Source organism: Eubalaena glacialis, chromosome 14 (assembly GCF_028564815.1).
Source record: "Eubalaena glacialis isolate mEubGla1 chromosome 14, mEubGla1.1.hap2.+ XY, whole genome shotgun sequence".
NCBI lineage: Eukaryota > Metazoa > Chordata > Mammalia > Artiodactyla > Balaenidae > Eubalaena > Eubalaena glacialis.
Genome location: NC_083729.1, coordinates 54,425,236 through 54,447,145, shown reverse-complemented (window position 1 = coordinate 54,447,145; position 21,910 = coordinate 54,425,236). Strand labels below are relative to the sequence as shown.

At 34.6% G+C, this 21,910-nt stretch overlaps 1 protein-coding gene across 5 annotated transcripts in view; it reads left to right on the top strand.

Annotated features, from left to right (window-relative positions):
* WDPCP (WD repeat containing planar cell polarity effector) overlaps positions 1 to 21,910 on the top strand; it is a 548,844-nt gene that overhangs the window by 365,467 nt on the left and 161,467 nt on the right. For all 5 annotated transcript variants that reach the window (XM_061211054.1, XM_061211055.1, XM_061211053.1 and 2 more), the window contains one exon: positions 21,721 to 21,823. In XM_061211054.1, the coding sequence (XP_061067037.1) occupies positions 21,721 to 21,823 (103 nt within the window). The remainder of the gene's footprint in view (positions 1 to 21,720; positions 21,824 to 21,910) is intronic.

The following is a 21,910-nucleotide window of genomic DNA, read 5'->3' as shown; positions in this document are numbered from 1 at the left end:
CCCAGGACCAGATGGCTTCACAGGCGAATTCTATCAAACATTTAGAGAAGAGCTAACACCTATCCTTCTCAAACTCTTCCAAAATATTGCAGAGGGAGGAACACTCCCCAACTCATTCTACGAGGCCACCATCACCCTGATACCAAAACCAGACAAAGATGTCACAAAGAAAGAAAACTACAGGCCAATATCACTGATGAACATAGATGCAAAAATCCTCAACAAAATACTAGCAAACAGAATCCAACAGCACATTAAAAGGATCATACACCATGATCAAGTGGGGTTTATTCCAGGAATGCAAGGATTCTTCAATATACGCAAATCAATCAACGTGATACATCATATTAACAAATTGAAGGAGAAAAACCATATGATCATCTCAATAGATGCAGAGAAAGCTTTCGACAAAATTCAACACCCACTTATGATAAAAGTCCTGCAGAAAGTAGGCATAGAGGGAACTTTCCTCAACATAATAAAGGCCGTATATGACAAACCCACAGCCAACATTGTCCTCAATGGTGAAAAACTGAAACCATTTCCACTAAGATCAGGAACAAGACAAGGTTGCCCACTCTCACCACTATTATTCAACATAGTTTTGGAAGTGTTAGCCACAGCAATCAGAGAAGAAAAAGAAATAAAAGGAATCCAAATCGGAAAAGAAGAAGTAAAGCTGTCACTGTTTGCAGATGCCATGATACTATACATAGAGAATCCAAAAGATGCTACCAGAAAACTACTAGAGCTAATCAATGAATTTGGTAAAGTAGCAGGATACAAAATTAATGCACAGAAATCTCTTGCATTCCTGTATACTAATGATGAAAAATCTGAAAGTGAAATTAAGAAAACACTCCCGTTTAGCATTGCAACAAAAAGAATAAAATATCTAGGAATAAACCTACCTAAGGAGACAAAAGACCTGTATGCAGAAAATTATAGGACACTGATGAAAGAAATTAAAGATGATACAAATAGATGGAGAGATATACCATGTTCTTGGATTGGAAGAATCAACATTGTGAAAATGACTCTGCTACCCAAAGCAATCTACAGATTCAATGCAATCCCTATCAAACTACCACTGGCATTTTTCACAGAACTAGAACAAAAAATATCACAATTTGTATGGAAACACAAAAGACCCCGAATAGCCAAAGCAATCTTGAGAACGAAAAATGGAGCTGGAGGAATCAGGCTCCCTGACTTCAGACTATATTACAAAGCTACAGTAATCAAGACAGTTTGGTACTGGCACAAAAACAGAAATATAGATCAATGGAACAGGATAGAAAGCCCAGAGATAAGCCCACGCACATATGGTCACCTTATCTTTGATAAAGGAGGCAAGCATATACAGTGGAGAAAAGACAGCCTCTTCAATAAGTGGTGCTGGGAAAATTGGACAGGTACATGTAAAAGTATGAAATTAGAACACTCCCTGACACCATACACAAAAATAAACTCAAAATGGATTAAAGACCTAAGTGTAAGGCCAGACACTATCAAACTCTTAGAGGAAAACATAGGCAGAACACTCTATGACATAAATCACAGCAAGATCCTTTTTGACCCAGGTCCTAGAGAAATGGAAATAAAAACACAAATAAACAAATGGGACCTAATGAAACTTAAAAGCTTTTGCACAGCAAAGGAAACCATAAACAAGACCAAAAGACAACCCTCAGAATGGGAGAAAATATTTGCAAATGAAGCAACTGACAAAGGATTAATCTCCAAGATTTACAAGCAGCTCATGCAGCTCAATAACAAAAAAAACAAACAACCCAATCCAAAAATGGGCAGAAGACCTAACTAGACATTTCTCCAAAGAAGATATACAGATTGCCAACAGACACATGAAAGAATGCTCAACATCATTAATCATTAGAGAAATGCAAATCAAAACTACAATGAGGTATCATCTCACACCGGTCAGAATGGCCATCATCAAAAAATCTAGAAACAACAAATGCTGGAGAGGGTGTGGAGAAAAGGGAACACTCTTGCACTGTTGGTGGGAATGTAAATTGATACAGCCACTATGGAGAACAGTATGGAGGTTCCTTAAAAAACTAAAAATAGAACTACCATACGACCCAGCAATCCCACTACTGGGCATATACCCTGAGAAAACCATAATTCAGAAAGAGTCATGTACCAAAATATTCATTGCAGCTCTGTTTACAATAGCCAGGACATGGAAGCAACCTAGGTGTCCATCATCAGATGAATGGATAAAGAAGATGTGGCACATATATACAATGGAATATTACTCAGCCATAAAAAGAAATGAAATGGAGGTGTTTGTAATGAGGTGGATGGAGTTAGAGTCTGTCATACAGAGTGAAGTAAGTCAGAAAGAGAAAAAGAAATACAGTATGCTAACACATATATATGGAATCTAAGGAAAAAAAGAAAAGGTCATGAAGAACCTAGTGGCAAGATGGGAATAAAGACACAGACCTACTAGAGAATGGACTTGAGGATATGGGGAGGGGGAGGGGTGAGATGTGACAGGGTGAGAGAGTGTCATGGACATATATACACTACCAAATGTAAAATAGATAGCTAGTGGGAAGCAGCCGCATAGCACAGGGAGATCAGCTCGGTGCTTTGTGACCGCCTAGAGGGGTGGGATAGGGAGGGTGGGAGGGAGGGAGATGCAAGAGGGAAGAGATATGGGAACATATGTATATGTATAACTGATTCACTTTGTTATAAAGCAGAAGCTAGCACACCATTGTAAAGCAATTATACTTCAATAAAGATGTTTAAAAAAAAAAAAAAAAAACTCAATATCCTTTAAAGAAAGACAATATAATCCAAACTCCCTGAAATGTGACATCCACAATGTCGAGCATAAACAATGTCGCACATTACTAGGTGTGTGAAGAAGCAGGGAAATGTGATGTATTATGAAGAGAAAAAGATGCTAATAGTAACAGACCCTGAGATGACCCAGATGTTGAAATGACAAGCACTTTGGAGCAGCTATTATAAATATGTTCAAGGATTTTAAAAGAAAAGAAGAACATAATGACTGAATATATAGGGATTCTTAGCAGAGACATAGAAACTATTAAAAACCATGGGGGGAAGAATTCTAGAAATGAAAAATATGAAATCTGAAATCAAAAATTCTACTTAGAAAAATAATAGACACTGTATAATAAAGGATTAGTGACTTTGAGGATAATTCAATAGAGATCATCCAATTTGAATAAAAGAAAGAAAAAAATTGCAAAAAATGAACAAGGACTCACTAACATGTGAGACAAAGTCAAGTGCTCTAAAATACATGTAATTGGTGGAAAACATCAGTCTATAGATCCAAGAAGCTCAGTGAACTCCAGATAGAAGAAAGCTTTACCCAGGGACACAACATCTTGGCATAGCATATCCAGACTAGTGAAACCAATGATGAAGAGAAAAATCTTTAAAATACCCAGAAAAAAAAATTACATAAAAGGATCAGCAACTAATAGGAATTATCACTGACTTCTCATCAGAAGCAATGATGCCAAAAGATAATGGAACAACATATTTAATGTACTGAAAAAATCAAAACTCTCAACACAAAATTTTATATCTAGTAAAAATTACCATAAAATGAGAATGAAATAAAGACACTTTTGAATAAATGAAAGCTGAGACAACTCAGCACAAACAGACCTGCACCATAAGAAAAATTAAAGGATATTCTTCAGGCAGAACAAATATGCCAAATGTGGATATACATAAAAGAATAAAGAGCTTTGGAAATGGTGAACGTGGATTAATAATAAAAGTATTTTTTCCTCATGCCAAAATTTCTTTAAAAGATAACTGTTTAGAGGAAAAATACCAACAATACATTGTGGTGTTTATAACATATGTAGATATGAAATGAATGACACTAACATCACGGGGGTTGGGGTAAATGAAATTATACTGCTGTAACGTTCGTACCTTTTACCTGAAGTGGTATAATATTAATTCTAAGTAGACTGTGATAGATTAAGATTGCATATTGTAGTGCCGAGAGGATTTTCTTAAAAATTTAAATAGATGTGCAACTTTAAAAAGTCAATAGAGGAAATTTAAAAATGCATAAAAAGTACTCAACCCAAAAGAGGGCAGTACAGGAGAACAAATAGAAAACAAATAAGCAAGATGGTACACTTAAACCCAAACATTTATAATTACATTAAATTCAAATAAACTGCACACTACAATTAAAAAGCAGAGATTGAATTTTTTTTTTTAGTCCAAGATTGTGGAACTGGATAAAAAGCAAGACCTAATTATATTCTGTGTATTAAGAGAAACACTTCAGTTATTATGACACAATAAATTGAAATTAAAAAGATGTACCATGCAAACAGTAAGGTATCAGACAAATTAGACTTCAGGACAAAGGAAGTATTACCAGAGACAAAGAAGGACACTTGTGATAATGAAAGTTCAGCAGAAAGACATAATTCTAAATGTTTATGTACAAAATAACTGAGTTTCAAATATATGAAGCAAAAGCTGACAGCAAAAAAGAGAAATAGACAAATGTAGTAATTCACAGAACAAGTAGTAAAAAAAAAAAACCAATAAAGATTAGTGAACCTTTTAACCAACTTAACCCTGACAGTTTTTGAATCCACATCCAACAACTTTAGAATGCATGTTCTTTTCAAATGTATGTGAAATATTCACTAAACATAGACTAGCTGCTGATCCATAAAATAAAGCACAATACACTTTAGTAGACTGAAATATGACACCAAAGGAATTAAATTACAAGTCAATAACATTCATATATCTACAGTTCCCAACTATTTGCATATTAAACAGCGCTTCTCTGAAAGTCTCATGGATCAAAGAAATCACAAGAGAAACTCGGAAATATTTTTAATTGAATTTTAATGAACATATCAAAATGTATGGGATGATTGATTATACAGGCATACCTCATTATATTGCACCTCCACTTTATTGTGCTTTACAGATACTGCAGTTTTTACAAATTAAAAGTTTGTTGCAACCCTACCTCAGGCAAGTCTATCACACCATTTTTCCAACAGCATTTGCTCATTTCATGGCTTTGTGTCACATTTTGGTAATTCTTGCAATGTTTCAAACTTTTTCATTATTATTATATTTGTTATGGTGATATGTGAACAGTAATCTTTGATGTTACTACCACAACTCACTGAAGACTCAGATGATGGTTAGCATTTTTTTTTTTTAGCAGTAAAGCATTTTAAAATTAAGGTATGTACAATGTTTTTTAAGACATAATGCTACTGCACACTCAATATACTACAGTATGGTGTAAACATAAATTTTATATGCAGTAGGAAACCAAAACATTCTTGTGACTTGCTTTATTGTAATATTCACTTTATTGCAGTGGTCTGGAACTGAACCCACAATATCTCCAGAGAATGCCTGTAATCCATTATATAAAATGAGGCACCCTGAGTCCATACTGATACAAATAAGTACATAAATAAAGAAATAAAGCCATTTAAGAAATATAAAAGGAATGATAAAATGAAAAAATCACAATTTGGCAAACATCATAGTAATAGTTGAATAAGGCAACAGTCATTAATGAATGCTGTAACTGTGAGAGAAAGTTTCATGAGATACAGGATATTATTTACATAGTCTCAAAATATTTCCCCACAAAATATGTATTATTTACAAAAGGAAAAAGAGTTACTTTACAGTGGAGAAGGCTGGTAGACACCATGTTAATCAAATGATCAAAATGGAGCAAATAAAAATAATTTGCTACCTTATATATTGTTATAAGAACACAACAGCCCTTCTGTGGCTTTCCTGCAAAAAAAGTGCAAAATCTGGATCTAATCATGAGGAAATACCAATTGAACCCAAATTAAGGGACATTCTAATAACTAGCCTATACTCTTCAAAAATTCCAAGTTCACATCAGTGAAAAGACTGAAGAACTATTTTATACTAAATAAGGAGACTAAAGAGACATACCAACTAAATCTATCAAGAAACGGATCTGTGTGCTGTGTGCTGTGAATTGTTACTGGAACAATTGGTGAAATTTCAGTGATTAAGTGGGAGTAATGTTATCAATGTTAATTTCATGGTTTGATTGTGGTTATGTAGGAGAATATCCAAATTTATAGGAAATAAACACTAATGTATTCAAGAGTGTGTTGGCAACTTACTCTCCAATGAGTCAGAAAAAAAAGATCTTTGTACTGTACTTGAAACTTTTCTAAACTGAGAATATTTAAAATTTTCACTATTGTCACAGCTGTAGACTATTGTTTCTCTAAGTAGAAGCTGTGTGGTTTTGAAGTCTATTTCTGTTGGTCACAGAAATACTTTTAATTCTGTGTCTTTGGGACCTTATTCTGCTTTTCAAAATTCAAGTGACCTCTCCAACCTAATTATTACTGTGGCATAAAAGACAGTCAGTTACTACCCAAGATTGCTTCTCTGGCCCCATGTGGATGGCATGAGGATGACTGTGCCTTCTGAACTTTCTCATGTTGACATCCCTAATTACCTTGGCCATTGGCACAGGACCAGTTGGAATGTCAAGTGTGTGCTATTTGATAATGCTGTAAAAAGACCTATAGCTGCTGCTCTCCAGCCATCTGTGCCTTCCCTTGGCATGATACTATTGGGTAGTTTGTCTTCCGTTGGCATGATTTCTATAGCGTGGCTTACATCTGCCACTCCTAGGCACTTACTTGGTGATCAAGTTGACATAAAATAGCTTCTTTGGCCCTGTTTTTATTTAGAAGAGTTTTATACCTGTAAACTTCTGAAGCAAGAATTGACATTTACTCTATACATTATAATTGTAATTATATACAATATTATGAATATAGAATTTTCTGACCTCTATTGACTCAAACCTATCTTGGATTTCCAAGTTCAAATTTTCCCAGTCAGAAGTCTCTACTCTGAAGAATTAATCTATAAATGAAATGTACCTCTTCTGTTTTAAGACACTGGATTGAGTGTATACATCAACTTCTCCCTCCTGTGCCACATCTCTATAAATGATGGAAAATACGTGTGTGTATGTGTGTGTGTGTGTGTGTGTGTTTAAAATTTATAACTGGAATTCAAATCAAGAATACATAAGAGACCGGAAGCTGTGAGGAATCCACTGAAAACTGTAAAACACACAAAATAAGATTGAAAAAAGAAAGCAGAAACCTAAATGTCCAGATAAGATGGCTCCCAAAGTTGAAAGAAGCACCAAAAGTTCCCCATGCCCTGGGAAAGGGGATACTAGGAATCAGAAAAATGTTCCTGGGAAAGCAAGGGTGAATAATCAGGTTGTAGCAAGGTGGGCGAGTGGAGAAGTCAAAGTAAGTAAATACTGATAAACCCCAGGTACTGTTAGAAAAATAAGCTGATGTATGTTAAGAATTTAAGAATATTCACCAGAAAAATAGGAAGGGTGATTTTATGAACTGAATTGTGTCCCCCTCTCTTTCCAAATCGATATGTTGAAGCTGTAACCCCTAATGTGACCATATTTGGAAGTGAGGCCTTTAAAGATATAGTTAAGGTTAAGTGAGGTCGTGGAGGTGGAGCCCTAATCCAATATGACTGGTGTATTTATAAGAAGAGGAAGAGACAACAGGGATGCATGTGCACAGCGGCAAATCCAGCAAGAAGGTGGTCACCTGCAAGCCAATGAGAGAGGCCTCAGGAGAAACCAAACCTGTCAGCAGCTTCCTCTTGAACTTCCAGCCTCCTGAACTGTGAGAAAATAGTATTTCTCTTGTTTCATGTGCCCAGCCTTTGGTATTTTCTTATGGCAGCCCTAACAGACCAATACGAATGGCATAACTTTAGAATCAGTAAATAAGAAAAACACAAAAAAGAAGACTTGATAAATTATTGCAGAACAAATAGGAACTAATCAAAAGGAAATAAATAAGGGTATGGCAAATAGAAAGTAAAAAATAAGCTGGCAAGAATGTCTAAGCATCAGTAATTATAATGTCAATGAATTAAATTCACCTACTGAAAATCACAGACCACAAAATTGGGTTTTTAAATATCCAGGTATGTGTTGCATATATAAAACACTCCAAACCCAAAATAACATGGTTCAAAAATATATATAAATAAAATATATATAAATAAAATATATATAAATATAAAAAAATATATAAATAAAATATATATAAATATATAAAAATATATATAAATAAATGCTTCCAAAACCAACTGTCAGAAGAAAATATCTGAAGACAAAAGTATTAAAAGGGAAAAAGAAGGTGAGGTACTTTTAAAGCATGTGCTCAAATTCTTTGATACTCCTCTTTTCGAAAGGTGGTGCCTTATCCTCTCATCCCCTTGAATGTGATCTGGACCTGGTAACTCACTTCAGCTATGAAGTATGACTTCTGAAACTAGGTAATAAAATGTGTTGTGGCTTCCTTTTTGCCCCTTTCTCTCTGATAACTTGCTCTGGGGGAAGCTAGCTGCCATGTCATGAGGACATTCAAGCAGCCCTATGGAGAGGCCTATGCAGTGAGATACAGATGCGTCTTATGAATGGCCGGTAAGGAACTGCATTTGCCAGCCATGTGAATGAGCCATCTAGAAGCAGGGCCTTCATATACAAACTTTCAGATGACTGCCCCTCTGGCCAACATCTTTTCTGCAACCTCATGAGAGACCCTGAGTCTGAATTGCCCAGTTAAGTCTTCTTGGATTCCTGACCCTCAGAAATTATGATATAATTGATGTTTATTGTTTTAAGCTACTAACTTTGGGGGTAATTTGTTGTGCAGCAATTGATAACCAATACAGAGAGATCCTTTATAATAATATAGTTGATAATTATAGAAGTAATCCATCAAGTAGAGATAGCACTATTCATTTAACTACAGAGCTCCAAAATATATTCTTAAGAAAAAAAACCTTCAAGAAAAGTTGAAAAATCCACAAAGTGCAGGATGTTAGCACACCCTTCTCTGAAAACCATACACTGAGAAGGAAAAAAACAGTAAGGATATTAAGGATTTTAATAACAATTAGAAAACCTGACCTAATGAAGATATGTTTAATAGACAGAATGCATGTTATTAATAAAATAACACTCATTTTAAATAATGATCATATCTAAGCCACCAAGGAAATATCAACATATTCCAAATATTTCTACCACAGAAATCATATTCAGTGACTTCTGTGCAGTAAAAGTAAAAATTAACTACAAAAAGATCACCCCAGGACTTCCCTGGTGGCGCAGTAGTTAAGAATCCACCTGCCAATGCAGGGGACACGGGTTGGAGGCCTGGTTCGGGAAGATCCCACATGCCACAGAGCAACTAAGCCCGTGCGCCACAACTACTGGGCCTGCACTCTAGAGCCCACAAGTCACAACTACTGAGCCCACGTGCCTAGAGCCCATGCTCCACAACAAGAGAAGCCACTGCAATGAGAAGCCTGTGCACCACAACAAAGAGTAGCCCCCGTTCACCACAACTAGAGAAGGCCCGTACACAGCAATGAAGACCCAATGCAGCCAAAAATAAATAAATTTTTTAAAAAAGATCACCCTGATAAAAAATAACATTATGTGCCCCCAAATTTAACAACATACTTATTAATAACTCTTCGGCTAAAGGTGATCTCAAAGTGGAAATTATAAACTTATAACTTAATGACAATGAAAATATTACATATCAAGGTCTGTGGCTTGCAGCCAAAGCAGTAATACTCAGAAGAAATATCATAGCCTTAAATTCATTATTTTTTTTAAAAGATTGAAAATAAATGACCTGTGCTTTCATCTCAAGAGGACAAAGACAAATAAATCCAAAGAATGTAGAGAAATGAAATTAATGAAGATAAAAGAAGAAATTAAATTTTTTAAAGTAGAATTTCTCAATAAAATCAAAGACATTTTCTAGAAAAGACCTGTAAGATAATAGTTTAGAAAAATATCATCAAGGCATAGAAAAAGAAGACACACACACACACAGATTAGGATTGAAAAGGACATAATTATGGCAAAGGAAATTTGTTTTTAAAGAGGATGATACTATAATTTTGTTTTGAATTTATTTATTTTTATCATGGATAAAAAACAGAGGGAATAAAATAATGAATTGCGATATACCAATCACCTAACTTCAACAAGTACCTATACATGACCAAACAGTTTTCATTTATATCTCCAACCACCCTACATCCCATTTTGGATTATTTTGAAGCAACATATTATTTTACTTTAAATGCTTCATTATGTATCTCTGAAAGAGGAGTTTTGTTTTTTTTTTAAAGAAACGTCATTGCAATACTATTATCAAATCTAAAGAAATTCCTCTTAGTTTCTTACTTACTTATTTTATTTATTTACTGGCTGCATCAGGTCTTAGGTGCAGCACGCGGGATCTTTTGTCACGGTACACAGGCTTCTCTCTAGTTGTGGCGTGTGGGCTCAGTAGTTGTGGCTCACAGGCTCCAGAGCGAGTGGGCTCTGTAGTTGGGGGGTGCAAGCTCCAGAGTCCGTCGGCTCTCTAGTTGCGGCATGCAGGCTCTCTAGTTGTGGCGCGCAGGCTTAGTTGCCCCGCGGCATGTGGGATCCTAGTACCCCAACCAGGGATGAAACCAGCATCCCCTGCATTGCAGGGCGGATTCTTAACCACTGGACCACCAGGGAAGTCCCTCCCCTTAGTTTCTTAATATCATCAAATAATCCAGTTCATGTTCAGATTTCTCTGTTATCTCCAGAAATATTTATTTTTAAAAATCTAAAAGGTAGTTGTATCTCAGGATCAACCAGGTCCAACATTTCATTTGGTTGATGTGTCTCAGTGGTTTAAAGTCTATTTTTTTTTCTTTTTTGTATTTATTTAAAATTTTTTATATTTATTTATTTATATCTTTTGGCTGTGTTGGGTCTTTGTTGCTGTGCGTGGGCTTTCTCTAGTTGCGGTGAGCTGGGGCTACTCTTCGTTGTGGTGCACGGGTTTCTTGTTGCAGTGGCTTCTCTTGTTGCGGAGCACGGGCTCTAGGCCCGCAGGCTTCAGTAGTTGTGGCACATGGGCTTAGTTGCTCCGCAGCATGTGGGATCTTCCCGGACCAGGGATTGAACCCATGTACCCTGCACTAGCAGGCGGATTCTTAACCACTGTGCCACCAGGGAAGTCCCTCAGTGGTTTATTTTAATCTGAGTTCCGGCTACCTCTCTTTTCCCCAGTTGTTTTGCAGTTGTGCTGTTGAATAAACTGAGCCATTTGCCCTATAGAGTTTCTCATATTTTGACATGTGCCAACCTCATATCTTTGGAGTGCTTATTAATATGTTCCTCTGTCTCCTGTGTTTCCTGTAAACCATTAGTTCATTTGGGTCTGTTTCAAGTGACCATTTTTTCTCCTGGTTAGGGTCACATTTTCTTAGTCCTTCTCACCAAAAGTGAGGTCATCACTTTTGGTTTTATCCTTCATTTATAGTGTGTATATATATATATATATACTATATATATAGTATATATATGTAACTAAAGATGCATATATATTCATCTATACCCCTGTTTTTAAATAAAACTTCTGTTTTAGTGTTTTAGTAGCATATTAAAACATTGTTTGGCAACTTGATTTTTTTTTTTTAAATTTTATTGAAGCATGGTTGATTTACAATGTTGTGTTAATTTCTGCTGTACAGCAAAGTGATTCAGTTATACATATATATATATATTCTTATTCATATTCTTTTCCATTATGGTTTATCACAAGATATTGAATATAGTTCCCTGTGCTATACAGTAGGACCTTGTTCTTTATCCATCCTATATATAATAGTTTGAATCTGCTAATCTCAGACTCTTAATCCTTTCCTCCCCCCACCCCTTGGCAACCACAAGTCTGTTCTCTATGTCTGTAAGTCTGTTTCTGTTTCATAGATTTGTTCATTTGTGTCATATTTTAGATTCCACATAAAGTGGTATCATATGGTATTTGTCTTTCTCTTTCTGACTTACTTCACTTAGTTTGATAATCTCCAGATCCATCCATGTTGCTGCAAATGGCATTATTTCATTGTTTTTCATGGCTGAGTAATATTCCATTGTGTGTGTGTATATATATATACACATACACATACACGTACGTATACACATACCACATCTTCTTTATCCATTCATCTATCGATGGACATTTAGATTATGTCCATATCTTGACTATTGTAAATAGTGCTGCTGTGAACATAGGGGGCACATGTATATTTCCTAATTATAGTTTTGTCTGGGTATATGCCCAGGAGTGGGATTGCTGGATCATATGGTAGCTCAATTTTTAGTTTTTTAAGGAACCTCCATACTGTTCTCCATAGTGGCTGTACCAATTTACATTCCTACCAACAGTGTAAGAGGGTTCCCTTTTCTCCACATCCTCTCCATCATTTATGATTTGTAGACTTTTTAATGATGGCCATTCTGACTGGTGTGAGGTGGTACCTCATTGCAGTTTTGATTTGCATTTCTCTGATAATTAGCGATGATGAGCATCTTTTCATGTGCCTGTTGGCCATCTGTACGTCTTCCTTAGAGAAATGTCTATTTATGTTTTCTGCCCATTTTTTGATTGGGTTGTTTGCTTTTTCATTATTGAGTTGTATGAGCTGTTTATATATTTTGGAAATTAAGCCCTTGTCGGTTGCATCATTTGCAAATATTTTCTCCCAGTCTGTAGGTTGTCTTTTTGTTTTGTTTATGGTTTCCTTTGCTGTGCAAAAGCTTATAAGTTTGATTAGGTCCCATTTGTTTATTTTTGCTTTTATTTCTATTGCCTTGGGAGACTGACCTAAGAAAACATTGGTGTGATTTATGTAATAGAATGTTGTGCCTATGTTCTCTTCTAGGAGTTTTATGGTGTCATGTCTTTTATTTAAGTCTTTAAGCCACTTTGAATTTATTTTTGTGTATGGTGTGAGGGTGTGTTCTAACTTCATTGATTTACATACAGCTGTCCAACTTTCCCAAAACCACTTGCTGAAGAGACTGTGTCTTCCCATTTGTATATTCTTGCCTCTTTTCTTGAGGATTAATTGAACATAGGTGTGTGGGTCTATTTCTGGGTTCTCTTTCTGTTCCATTGATCCATATGTCTGTTTTTGTGCCAGTATCACACTGTTTTGATTACTGTAACTTTGTAGTATTGTCTGAAGTCTGGGAGGGTTATTTTTCCTCAGGATTGCTTTGGCAATTCTGGGTCTTTTATGTTTCCATATAAATTTTAGGATTATTTGTTCTAGTTCTGTGATAAATGTCATGGGTAATTTGATAGGGATCGCATTAAATCTTTAGATTGCTTTGGGTAGAGTAGTCATTTTAACAATTTTAATTCTTCCAATCTTAGAGCATGGCATATCTTTCCATTTCTTTAAATCATCTTCAATTTCCTTTACTAATGTTTTGTAGTTCTCAGCATATAAGTAAGTCTTCCACCTCCTTGGTGAGGTTTATTCCTAAGTTGTTTTTTTTTGGATGCGATTTTAAAAGGGATTGTTTATTTACATTCCGTTCTGATATTTCATTGTTAGTGTAAAGAAACTCTACTGATTTCTGTATGTTAATCTTGTATCCTGCTACCTTGCTGAATTCATTTATCCGTAGTTTTGTGAGTCTTTAGGGTTTTCTGTATATAGTAACTTAATTTTGTTATAATATCCTGGGAATAACTCTGATCATTCTATATAGCAGTATATAAAATGATCAGAAGACTTTTAAAAAGTATGATAATAATATATACAATAGTGCAATAAACATGAAAACTTAGTGAACGTGAATAAACTGAAAAAGTTGAATTCACTAAAATAGATGAATTTAAATAAACCAGTAGCTCCAAGGACAAAATTCAAACAAGCCAAAAATATAACTCCTAAAAAGAAGCAGTAGGTTTTATTTATGAATTAAAAACTTTAAAACTTATTCTAACATGAAAATAAGTGTCATTCCAAGTAAATTCTCCATTTGGTAACAAAATCTAAATTGTTCGCATATATTTTCACATTTAAAGTAATTATTCATTGTTCTTATATAAGAAAGATTATTTATGTAGTTATTTATGTAGACATTAAGAACTGATTACTAAAATTTATATTAATATAAATGTACCTATGAGATAAATTATTTTATAGACTTCCTTATCTTGAAAGTTACTTTTCCCTCAAATCTACAAATATGACATTTCTAAAATATTAACACATTATCAGAAATATTTTATTCCTAATTCTTAAAATTTCTTATTAACCAGATTTGTCCTATGAAAAGAAATGTTATTTTAAATAAGTACAAAAAGAAGTGTATCAACATTTTACTTTATCTTTACTTGAAATAAAGCAGCATGAAATTAAATGTTCTGAAAGCAGGTTTGGACAAGGCTTAAAGCTGCAAAGCTTGTACTTAATGAATTTAAATTTTATATTATCAACTGATTTGAACTAAGTAAAATATTATAGCAAGGAGGGCCAGAACATGGTAGTCTTAAATGTGTAGAAGCTGTTGCATGTCTTTGTAAGTGCTTCTGCTATCTCATACAAACCTATCAATCCCCAAAAGCATAACAAAAATTAGAAAAGGTTATAACAACATCAATACGTTATAATAGTTAAACTTATCTGTCAATGACTAGTCCAAAGTATGATTTAAAGATGAAAATCTACTCAGGATTTTTTTTTAGCTTTGAATAGTTTTTTTTTTTTGGTTGTGCTGCACGGCTTGCAGGATCTTAGTTCCCCGACCAGGGACTGATTCCGGGCCCTCAGCAGTGAAAGCATCGAGTCCTAACCACTGGACCACCAGGGAACTCCTTAGCTTTAAATGCTTTTTGTTGTAAATCTGCATATTCATTATAGTAGTACATTAAATATCACCTGTGAAAGGTAATGAGCTCCCAGTAATAACAAGTCTTTCATTCCAGATCTTAGATGATACAGAGAGGATATGTGTAAATTTTTAAACGTGGATCATAGCCAAAGACTATCAGTGTTTGTCATCTTTTGTTCAGTGGAAGCCAATTTCACTTAATAGTGCTAAAAGATGTTACTAATATAAGTCAGTTTGGCAAACGGTAAATTAAAAATTGTCACTGAGAATGACAGAAACTAAATAGTTCATTCTTCTGAATATTTTTCTGAAAACTTGCTTCTACATTAGTAACACTTTTATAATAAAACCATTCACTAACTAGGTAATCCTGAATGGGTGGCAGTAAAGGTTGGGATTTATCAATATGACACTTTTCAAATCTACTGTCATCTATGTTATCCCTTTAGACCCATTACATGCCATTTTAATCTTATACAATAAGTCTCCAAAAAGAGACCAAGGAAACAAAAAAGGACTGTACAACTTACAATGTCTCCTTGTGCCATGTGCCTCCGAGACACATGATTCTAAACATCTAAACATGGTACGGTAACACAGTTCACTAGTATGTGAAAACCTTGATGGATGGGCATCAGGGGGTAGATACATGTTTTACGGGGCTTGAAACTTATACTTCTGAAGGAAAATAATTTAATTGACCTAGAGAATATTATGCTTAGTGAAATAAGTCATAGAAAGACAAATACTGTATATTATCACTTAGATATGGAATCTAAAAAATAAAACAAACAAATATATATAACAAAACAGGATAAGACTCACAGATGTAGAAAACAAACTAATGGTTACCAGTGGGGAGACAGAAGGGTGGGAGGGTCAAGATAGGGGTATAGGATTAAGACATACAAACCTCTATGTATAAAAGAGATAAGCAACAAGGATATATTATACAGCACAGGGAAATATAGCCATTATTTTATAATAACTTTAAATGGAGTATAATCTATAAAAATACTGAATCACTATGCTGTACACCTGAAAATATTATAATATTGTAAATCCACTATACTTCAATTTAAAAAAGAAAGTTAAAAAAATAATTTAACATTTCAAGTACAAAATTAGGTACTGGGAAAGATATGTACAAATAAGAGGCAGAAAAGCTTAAGCTTTATAAACTTTGTAGTAAATTTACCTCTGCATCTGGCACGTAGTAAACACTCCATAATTATTTGTGGAATAATTTTTGATTAATAAGTATTAATTAAATTTAAAGTCAAGATGAGAAGGGCATGACTTTCCCAGTAGTGGTCTCTTGCAGTGTATTTAATATAATATCATTTAACAGTACCTTAGCCTTAGTCTCAACCAGCTTTACTGCATGTCCTCTATTCTTATATGTGCTGTCCTAATCAAGTAAAAGACATGAAAATGAAATATAAAGCCAAGTGGCTTTTACTTTCTTGACTTATTTAGAATATGACCATTTCCCAGGGGTATAGGAACATATTTAACTGTATATATCCAACATTTAAACTAAATTGCAACACTAAAACTATCTAAAAGTTAAAAAATAAATATATCTAGAGGATAGCCAATTGGGGGAGTGATATAGATACTAGATACTAGATGTCTTTTATCACACTGTAAAGATTCATGCATGAACTGTCTCAAACTGAGAGGTATGGAGTTACAGAAATATACTCTCTACTGCATTTTACTAAAAACTACATTCATATATATGAATAGTGAGAAGGTCCACAGAAAGATTAAGAAATGAAAACCTTCATGGTACAGATATAATATCAACTCAAGAACTGTTAAGCCTTATTACCTTCTTGAAATTAATGACCCCAAATTCCCTATAACAGTTAAAAAATTAAGAGTAGAAATCACGGAATTAAGGAAGAATGAGAGAGAGAGAATATGTTCCAGAAATAATTTGTGGACCACAGATCTTATAGCCAACACTTATTACATCACTGTTAAACATAAAGTACTAACATTAGTAACTCACAAAAAAATTGATATTTTTTATGGGTAACTTTCTTTTTCATTGATTTATATGCCTATATACTTGTGCTATTATATAGTCTTAATGTTAACTAGAATAAGTCTTAGATATTCTTGACCATTTACTTTCACATATGAATTTTAAGATCAGCTTGTCAAGTTCCATGAAAAATCTTGAAGGGATTTTGATTGGAATTCCACTGAATTTTACAGATTATTTGGGGTCAGAATTGATATCTTTATGATATATAGTCTTTTCAGCCATAAGCAGGTGTATATCTGTATTTTAATCAGGTGTTCATTTATGTCACTCAGTAATGGGTGGTAATTTCTTCTTAAATGCATTGTATATCTTTTGCTTATTTTCAGTGAAGAATCACATACAAATTTTGCCAGAGACAAGAAGATAGGAAAAAAAGCTGCCTTAGCTTATTTATAAGGCTAGTATAACCTTGATACCAGTTGAGGGCTTGTTAGCAGTCAAGTGCAAGTAAAGTGATAGAATTTCTTAAGAACACAGATGCACTTATATAATACTGTACAGCAACTATACCTCAATGAAAAAAAAACATAAATGCAAAAGTATTAAATAAAATACTAGCAAATTGAATACGGGAGTATATATATTTTTAAATTACTGCTAATTTCTTCATTGAATATAAGGATCTGTTATGAAAGTATCATGCCACTCTTGGATTAAAAAAGAAAAACAACATGATTTTTTCAATTGATATACATTTAAGTTGCTTCCGATTTTTTATCATTGTAAGTACTGCTGTCAGGAATTCCCTGGTGTTCCAGTGGTTAGGACTGCATGCTTTCACTGCCAAGGGCCTGGGTTCAATCCCTGGTTGGGGAACTGGGATTCCACATGCTGCATGGTGCAGCCAAAAAAAAAAAAAAGATAGTCTTAAAGAAAAAATAAGTATTGCTGTCATCACCAATCTTGGACATAAGATTGGTCACATCATTTCCTTAAGAAGATTTTACAAAAGTATATATATGCAAATTTAAATTCTGATGTATTATTAAAATATGGAATCATCAAACTTTTTCCATAAAGGACCAAATAGCAAATATTATAGGCTTGTGGCCCAAAAGGAAAAATTGAGGTTATTATTTAGGTACTTGAGAAAACAAATTTCCATAGATTTTTATTGATAAAATTAAAAATCTATTAATTGAGTACAGTTTTCATAATAAAGTTCTACAGATGTGAATAATGGAATTCTTTTGCGGGGGGATAACATTTCTCTTAATGAGGGTTGAAAGGTCGTTTTCCTTAACAACAAAATCTGTTGCAAATGTTCACTGTGAATACTGATCTATGATGAGATTTTATGTATTTTCAACTTTGCAAATTTCTTTCCTCATAGATAAGTACTGCTAAATATTGATATCAATCCATGAGTGTATGGTTTAATTGCACATATTCACCGATCAGAAGGCATTTTTACAATTCTACTAGCTAAAGGCTAGACTGCCTTTTAACATGTTACTACATTGCAAATTAATTACTTCCTATTAAAGTTCCTTAATTGCAACATTAAATAGACTTTGGAATATGGACATTACCTTTGCACTTGTATCAAGGTTGAAAAATGCTGCTGTGGACTGAAATATATTGCTGGGAATTTGTATAGGAATGGAGATCTCACTTCTTTTTTTTTTTTTTTTTTTTTTTATTTTTTTTTTTTTAATTACTTATTTATTTACTTCTGACTGTGTTGGGTCTTCGTTTCTGTGCGAGGGCTTTCTCTAGTTGCGGGAAGCGGGGGCCACTCTTCATCGCGGTGCGCGGGCCTCTCACTATCGCGGCCTCTCTTGTTGCGAAGCACAGGCTCCAGACGCGCAGGCTCAGTAGTTGTGGCTCACGGGCCTAGTTGCTCCGCGGCATGTGGGATCTTCCCAGACCAGGGCTCGAACCCGTGTCCCCTGCATTGGCAGGCAGATTCTCAACCACTGCGCCACCAGGGAAGCCCTCACTTCGTTTTTTAACTTTTGACAGTGCAGGAAGTGTATAACACAGCCTATTACTTGCAAGTCAAACAATGTTAGTTCTCACTGAAATGACTTTATCACAATATAAGTTTCACATATAAGTACTGTTTTGCTTATAATAGTTTCAGATTGAAACACTTTCAAGTCTTCAGCATAAGGTAATTCCAAAGCCATTCAGAGTTGAGTGGTTGAGCACAGTTCATCCAACCATTTAAAAATGTAAACACCATTTTCTTTTAAAATTGAAGTATAGTTGATGTACAGTATTATATATACAGGTGTACAATATAGCAATTCACAATTTTTAAAGGTTATACTCCATGTATAGTTATAAAATATTTGCTATATGCCCTGTGTTATACAATATATCCTTGTAGCTTAATTTATACCTAATAGTTTGTACCTCTTAATCCCTTATGCTTATAATGCTCTTTCTTCCCTCTCCACTGGTTTGCTCTTTATATCTGTGAGTCTGCTTCTTTTCTGTTATATTCACTAGTTTGTTGTATTTTTTAGATTCCACATGTAAGTGATATCATACAGTACTTGTCTTTCTCTGTCTGACTTATTTCACTTAGCATAATGACAAAACAAAAAAACCTACTGAATGGGAGAAAATACTTGCAAACGATATGACTGATAAGGGGTCAATATCCAAAATATATAAATAGTTCATACAACTAAACATCAAAAAACAAACAACCTGATCAACAAAATGGGCAGAAGAACTGAATAGACATTTTTCCAAAGAGGAAATGCAGATGGCTAACAGGCACATGAAAAGATGCTCATCATCACTAATCATCAGGGAAATGCAAATCAAAACCACAATGAGATATCACCTCACACCTGTCAGAATGGCTGTCATCAAAGAGAACACAAATGACAAATGTTGGTGAGGATGTAGAAAAAAGGGAACCTTCATACACTGTTGGTAAGAATGTAGACTGGCGCAGCCACTGTGGAAAACAGTATGGAGGTTTCTCAAAAAACTAAAAGTAGAACTACCATATGACCCAGCAATTCCATGCCTGAGTGTATATGTGAAAAAACAAAAGCACTAATTCGAAGAGATACATGCACCCCAGTGTTCATAGCAACATTATTTACATTTGCCAAGATATGGAAGCAACCTAAGTGTCCATCAACAGATGACTGGATAAAGAAGATTGTGGTATATATCAGGCGTCCCTGGTGGTCCAGTGGTTAAGAATCTGCCTGCCAATGCAGGGGACATGGGTTCGAGCCCTGGTCCGGGGAGATCCCACATGCCGCAGAGCAACTAAGCCCGTGTGCCACAACTACTGAGACTGCGCTCTAGAGCCCTCGAGCCACAACTACTGAAGCCCGTGCACCTAGAGCCCATGCTCCACAATAAGAGAAGCCACCGCAATGAGAAGCCCGTGCACTGGAACGCAGAGTAGCCCCCCGCTCGCCGCAACTAGAGAAAGCCCATGCGCAGCAGTGAAGACCCAACGCAGCCAAAAAAAAAAAAAAAAAAAAAGTCATAAAAAAAGATTGTGGTATATACACACACACAATGGAATACTACTCAGCCATAAGTAAGAGTGAAATTTTGCCATTTGCAGCAACATGAATGGACCTGGAGGGCATTATGCTAGGTAAACACCATTCTTTACTCAAGGGCTGTACAAAAGGCAGGCTATATTTGGCCTATAGGCCATAGTTTACTGACCCCTGCTCTGTAAAGTCTATATTCCCAGTAAATGTAATAAGTGCCTGTTTTCCCCCAAACTTTGCAACCAGTAAGTAAGAACTTTAAAAAATTTGTCCAGTTTGAATTTACATTTTTTCAACTTTGAACATTAGGACAGTGAAATACCTTTTCATGATTATAGGCCATTTATATTTCATCATTGAAAACTTGTTGTTCATGTTCTTTTTCCATTCTTATTGCAATAAAATTCTCATTCCAGCAGTCACCCTGTGTACCAAAGAGTTCAGAGTCCTTTTTAGTGGCTCTGTCTACTTCTTTAGAATTATTTTCCACTGCATTCTCCCACACATCCAACATTCCTTCCATATTGAAAGACCTGTCATTGCCTGATAGAACTGTGTTTTCTCAAGCTTCTCTACATATGTGTACCAGATATCATTCATTTTCTGTTGCCTTTTCTCCATTTTCCCTTCTACTATAACTCTTATTTATCCTTCAAGATGCAGATCAAGGATCATTCCCTCCTCTTTGGTTCTACACCATTCTTAACTCTGCCATAAAACCTATTACACTATGTTACTAACTGTTGTTTACAGTTGTCTTTCTCCCTACTGGGCTGAAAGCTTGTTGAGAAATGGTATTGTAATTGATCTCTCTTTTCACAACTTAATAGGCACTGATTATTTGTTGACTGAATGAGTTCAAGATAATAGTAGTGTTAATAATATTAACAAAGTAATATGTGCCAGACACATAAATATCAGAGACAAATTTGTGTAACAATATTCCTTATAAAATGCTTATCATAATGAACAATTGAATTTTGAAGAAGCTATCTCAGATAGTAAAATTTCATTAAAGAAAATAGCCACTAAGATTTTTATTCCATGACAAAACTAAGTACATCAAACATTGGATTTAAAAGCTTGTCTTTTTCCCTAAAGACTTAAAATAATTTATTTAAATAATTGCCACTAGTTATAGCTATGATTTCCAATTCAAGAAAATTTGCTTGTACTAGAAAACTGAGAAAATTAAAATACAAAAAAGAATATTCATCAGCCATGTCTGTTTTGTAATCTATTTTTGTTACTGTTTTGAAAGAACAGTAAGTTCTTTCTTTCAAAATCTCCTTTGTAACTTGACTAAGATACATTTTGGATTAATCTTTTATTTTGCTTTATTTCCAAAGGACATCCATTACCTTGCACTAGATAAGGGCGAATTGGCACTAGCTGAAGTGGCAAGAAAGAGAGCTAGTGACATTGATGCAGAATCAATAACCTCTGGAGTTGGTAAGATTTAATGCTGTTTTTTTAAAGTGCTTTTTATTTTAATCAATACTTATTCAGTATCACTTCTATTTACATTTGTAGGGCATG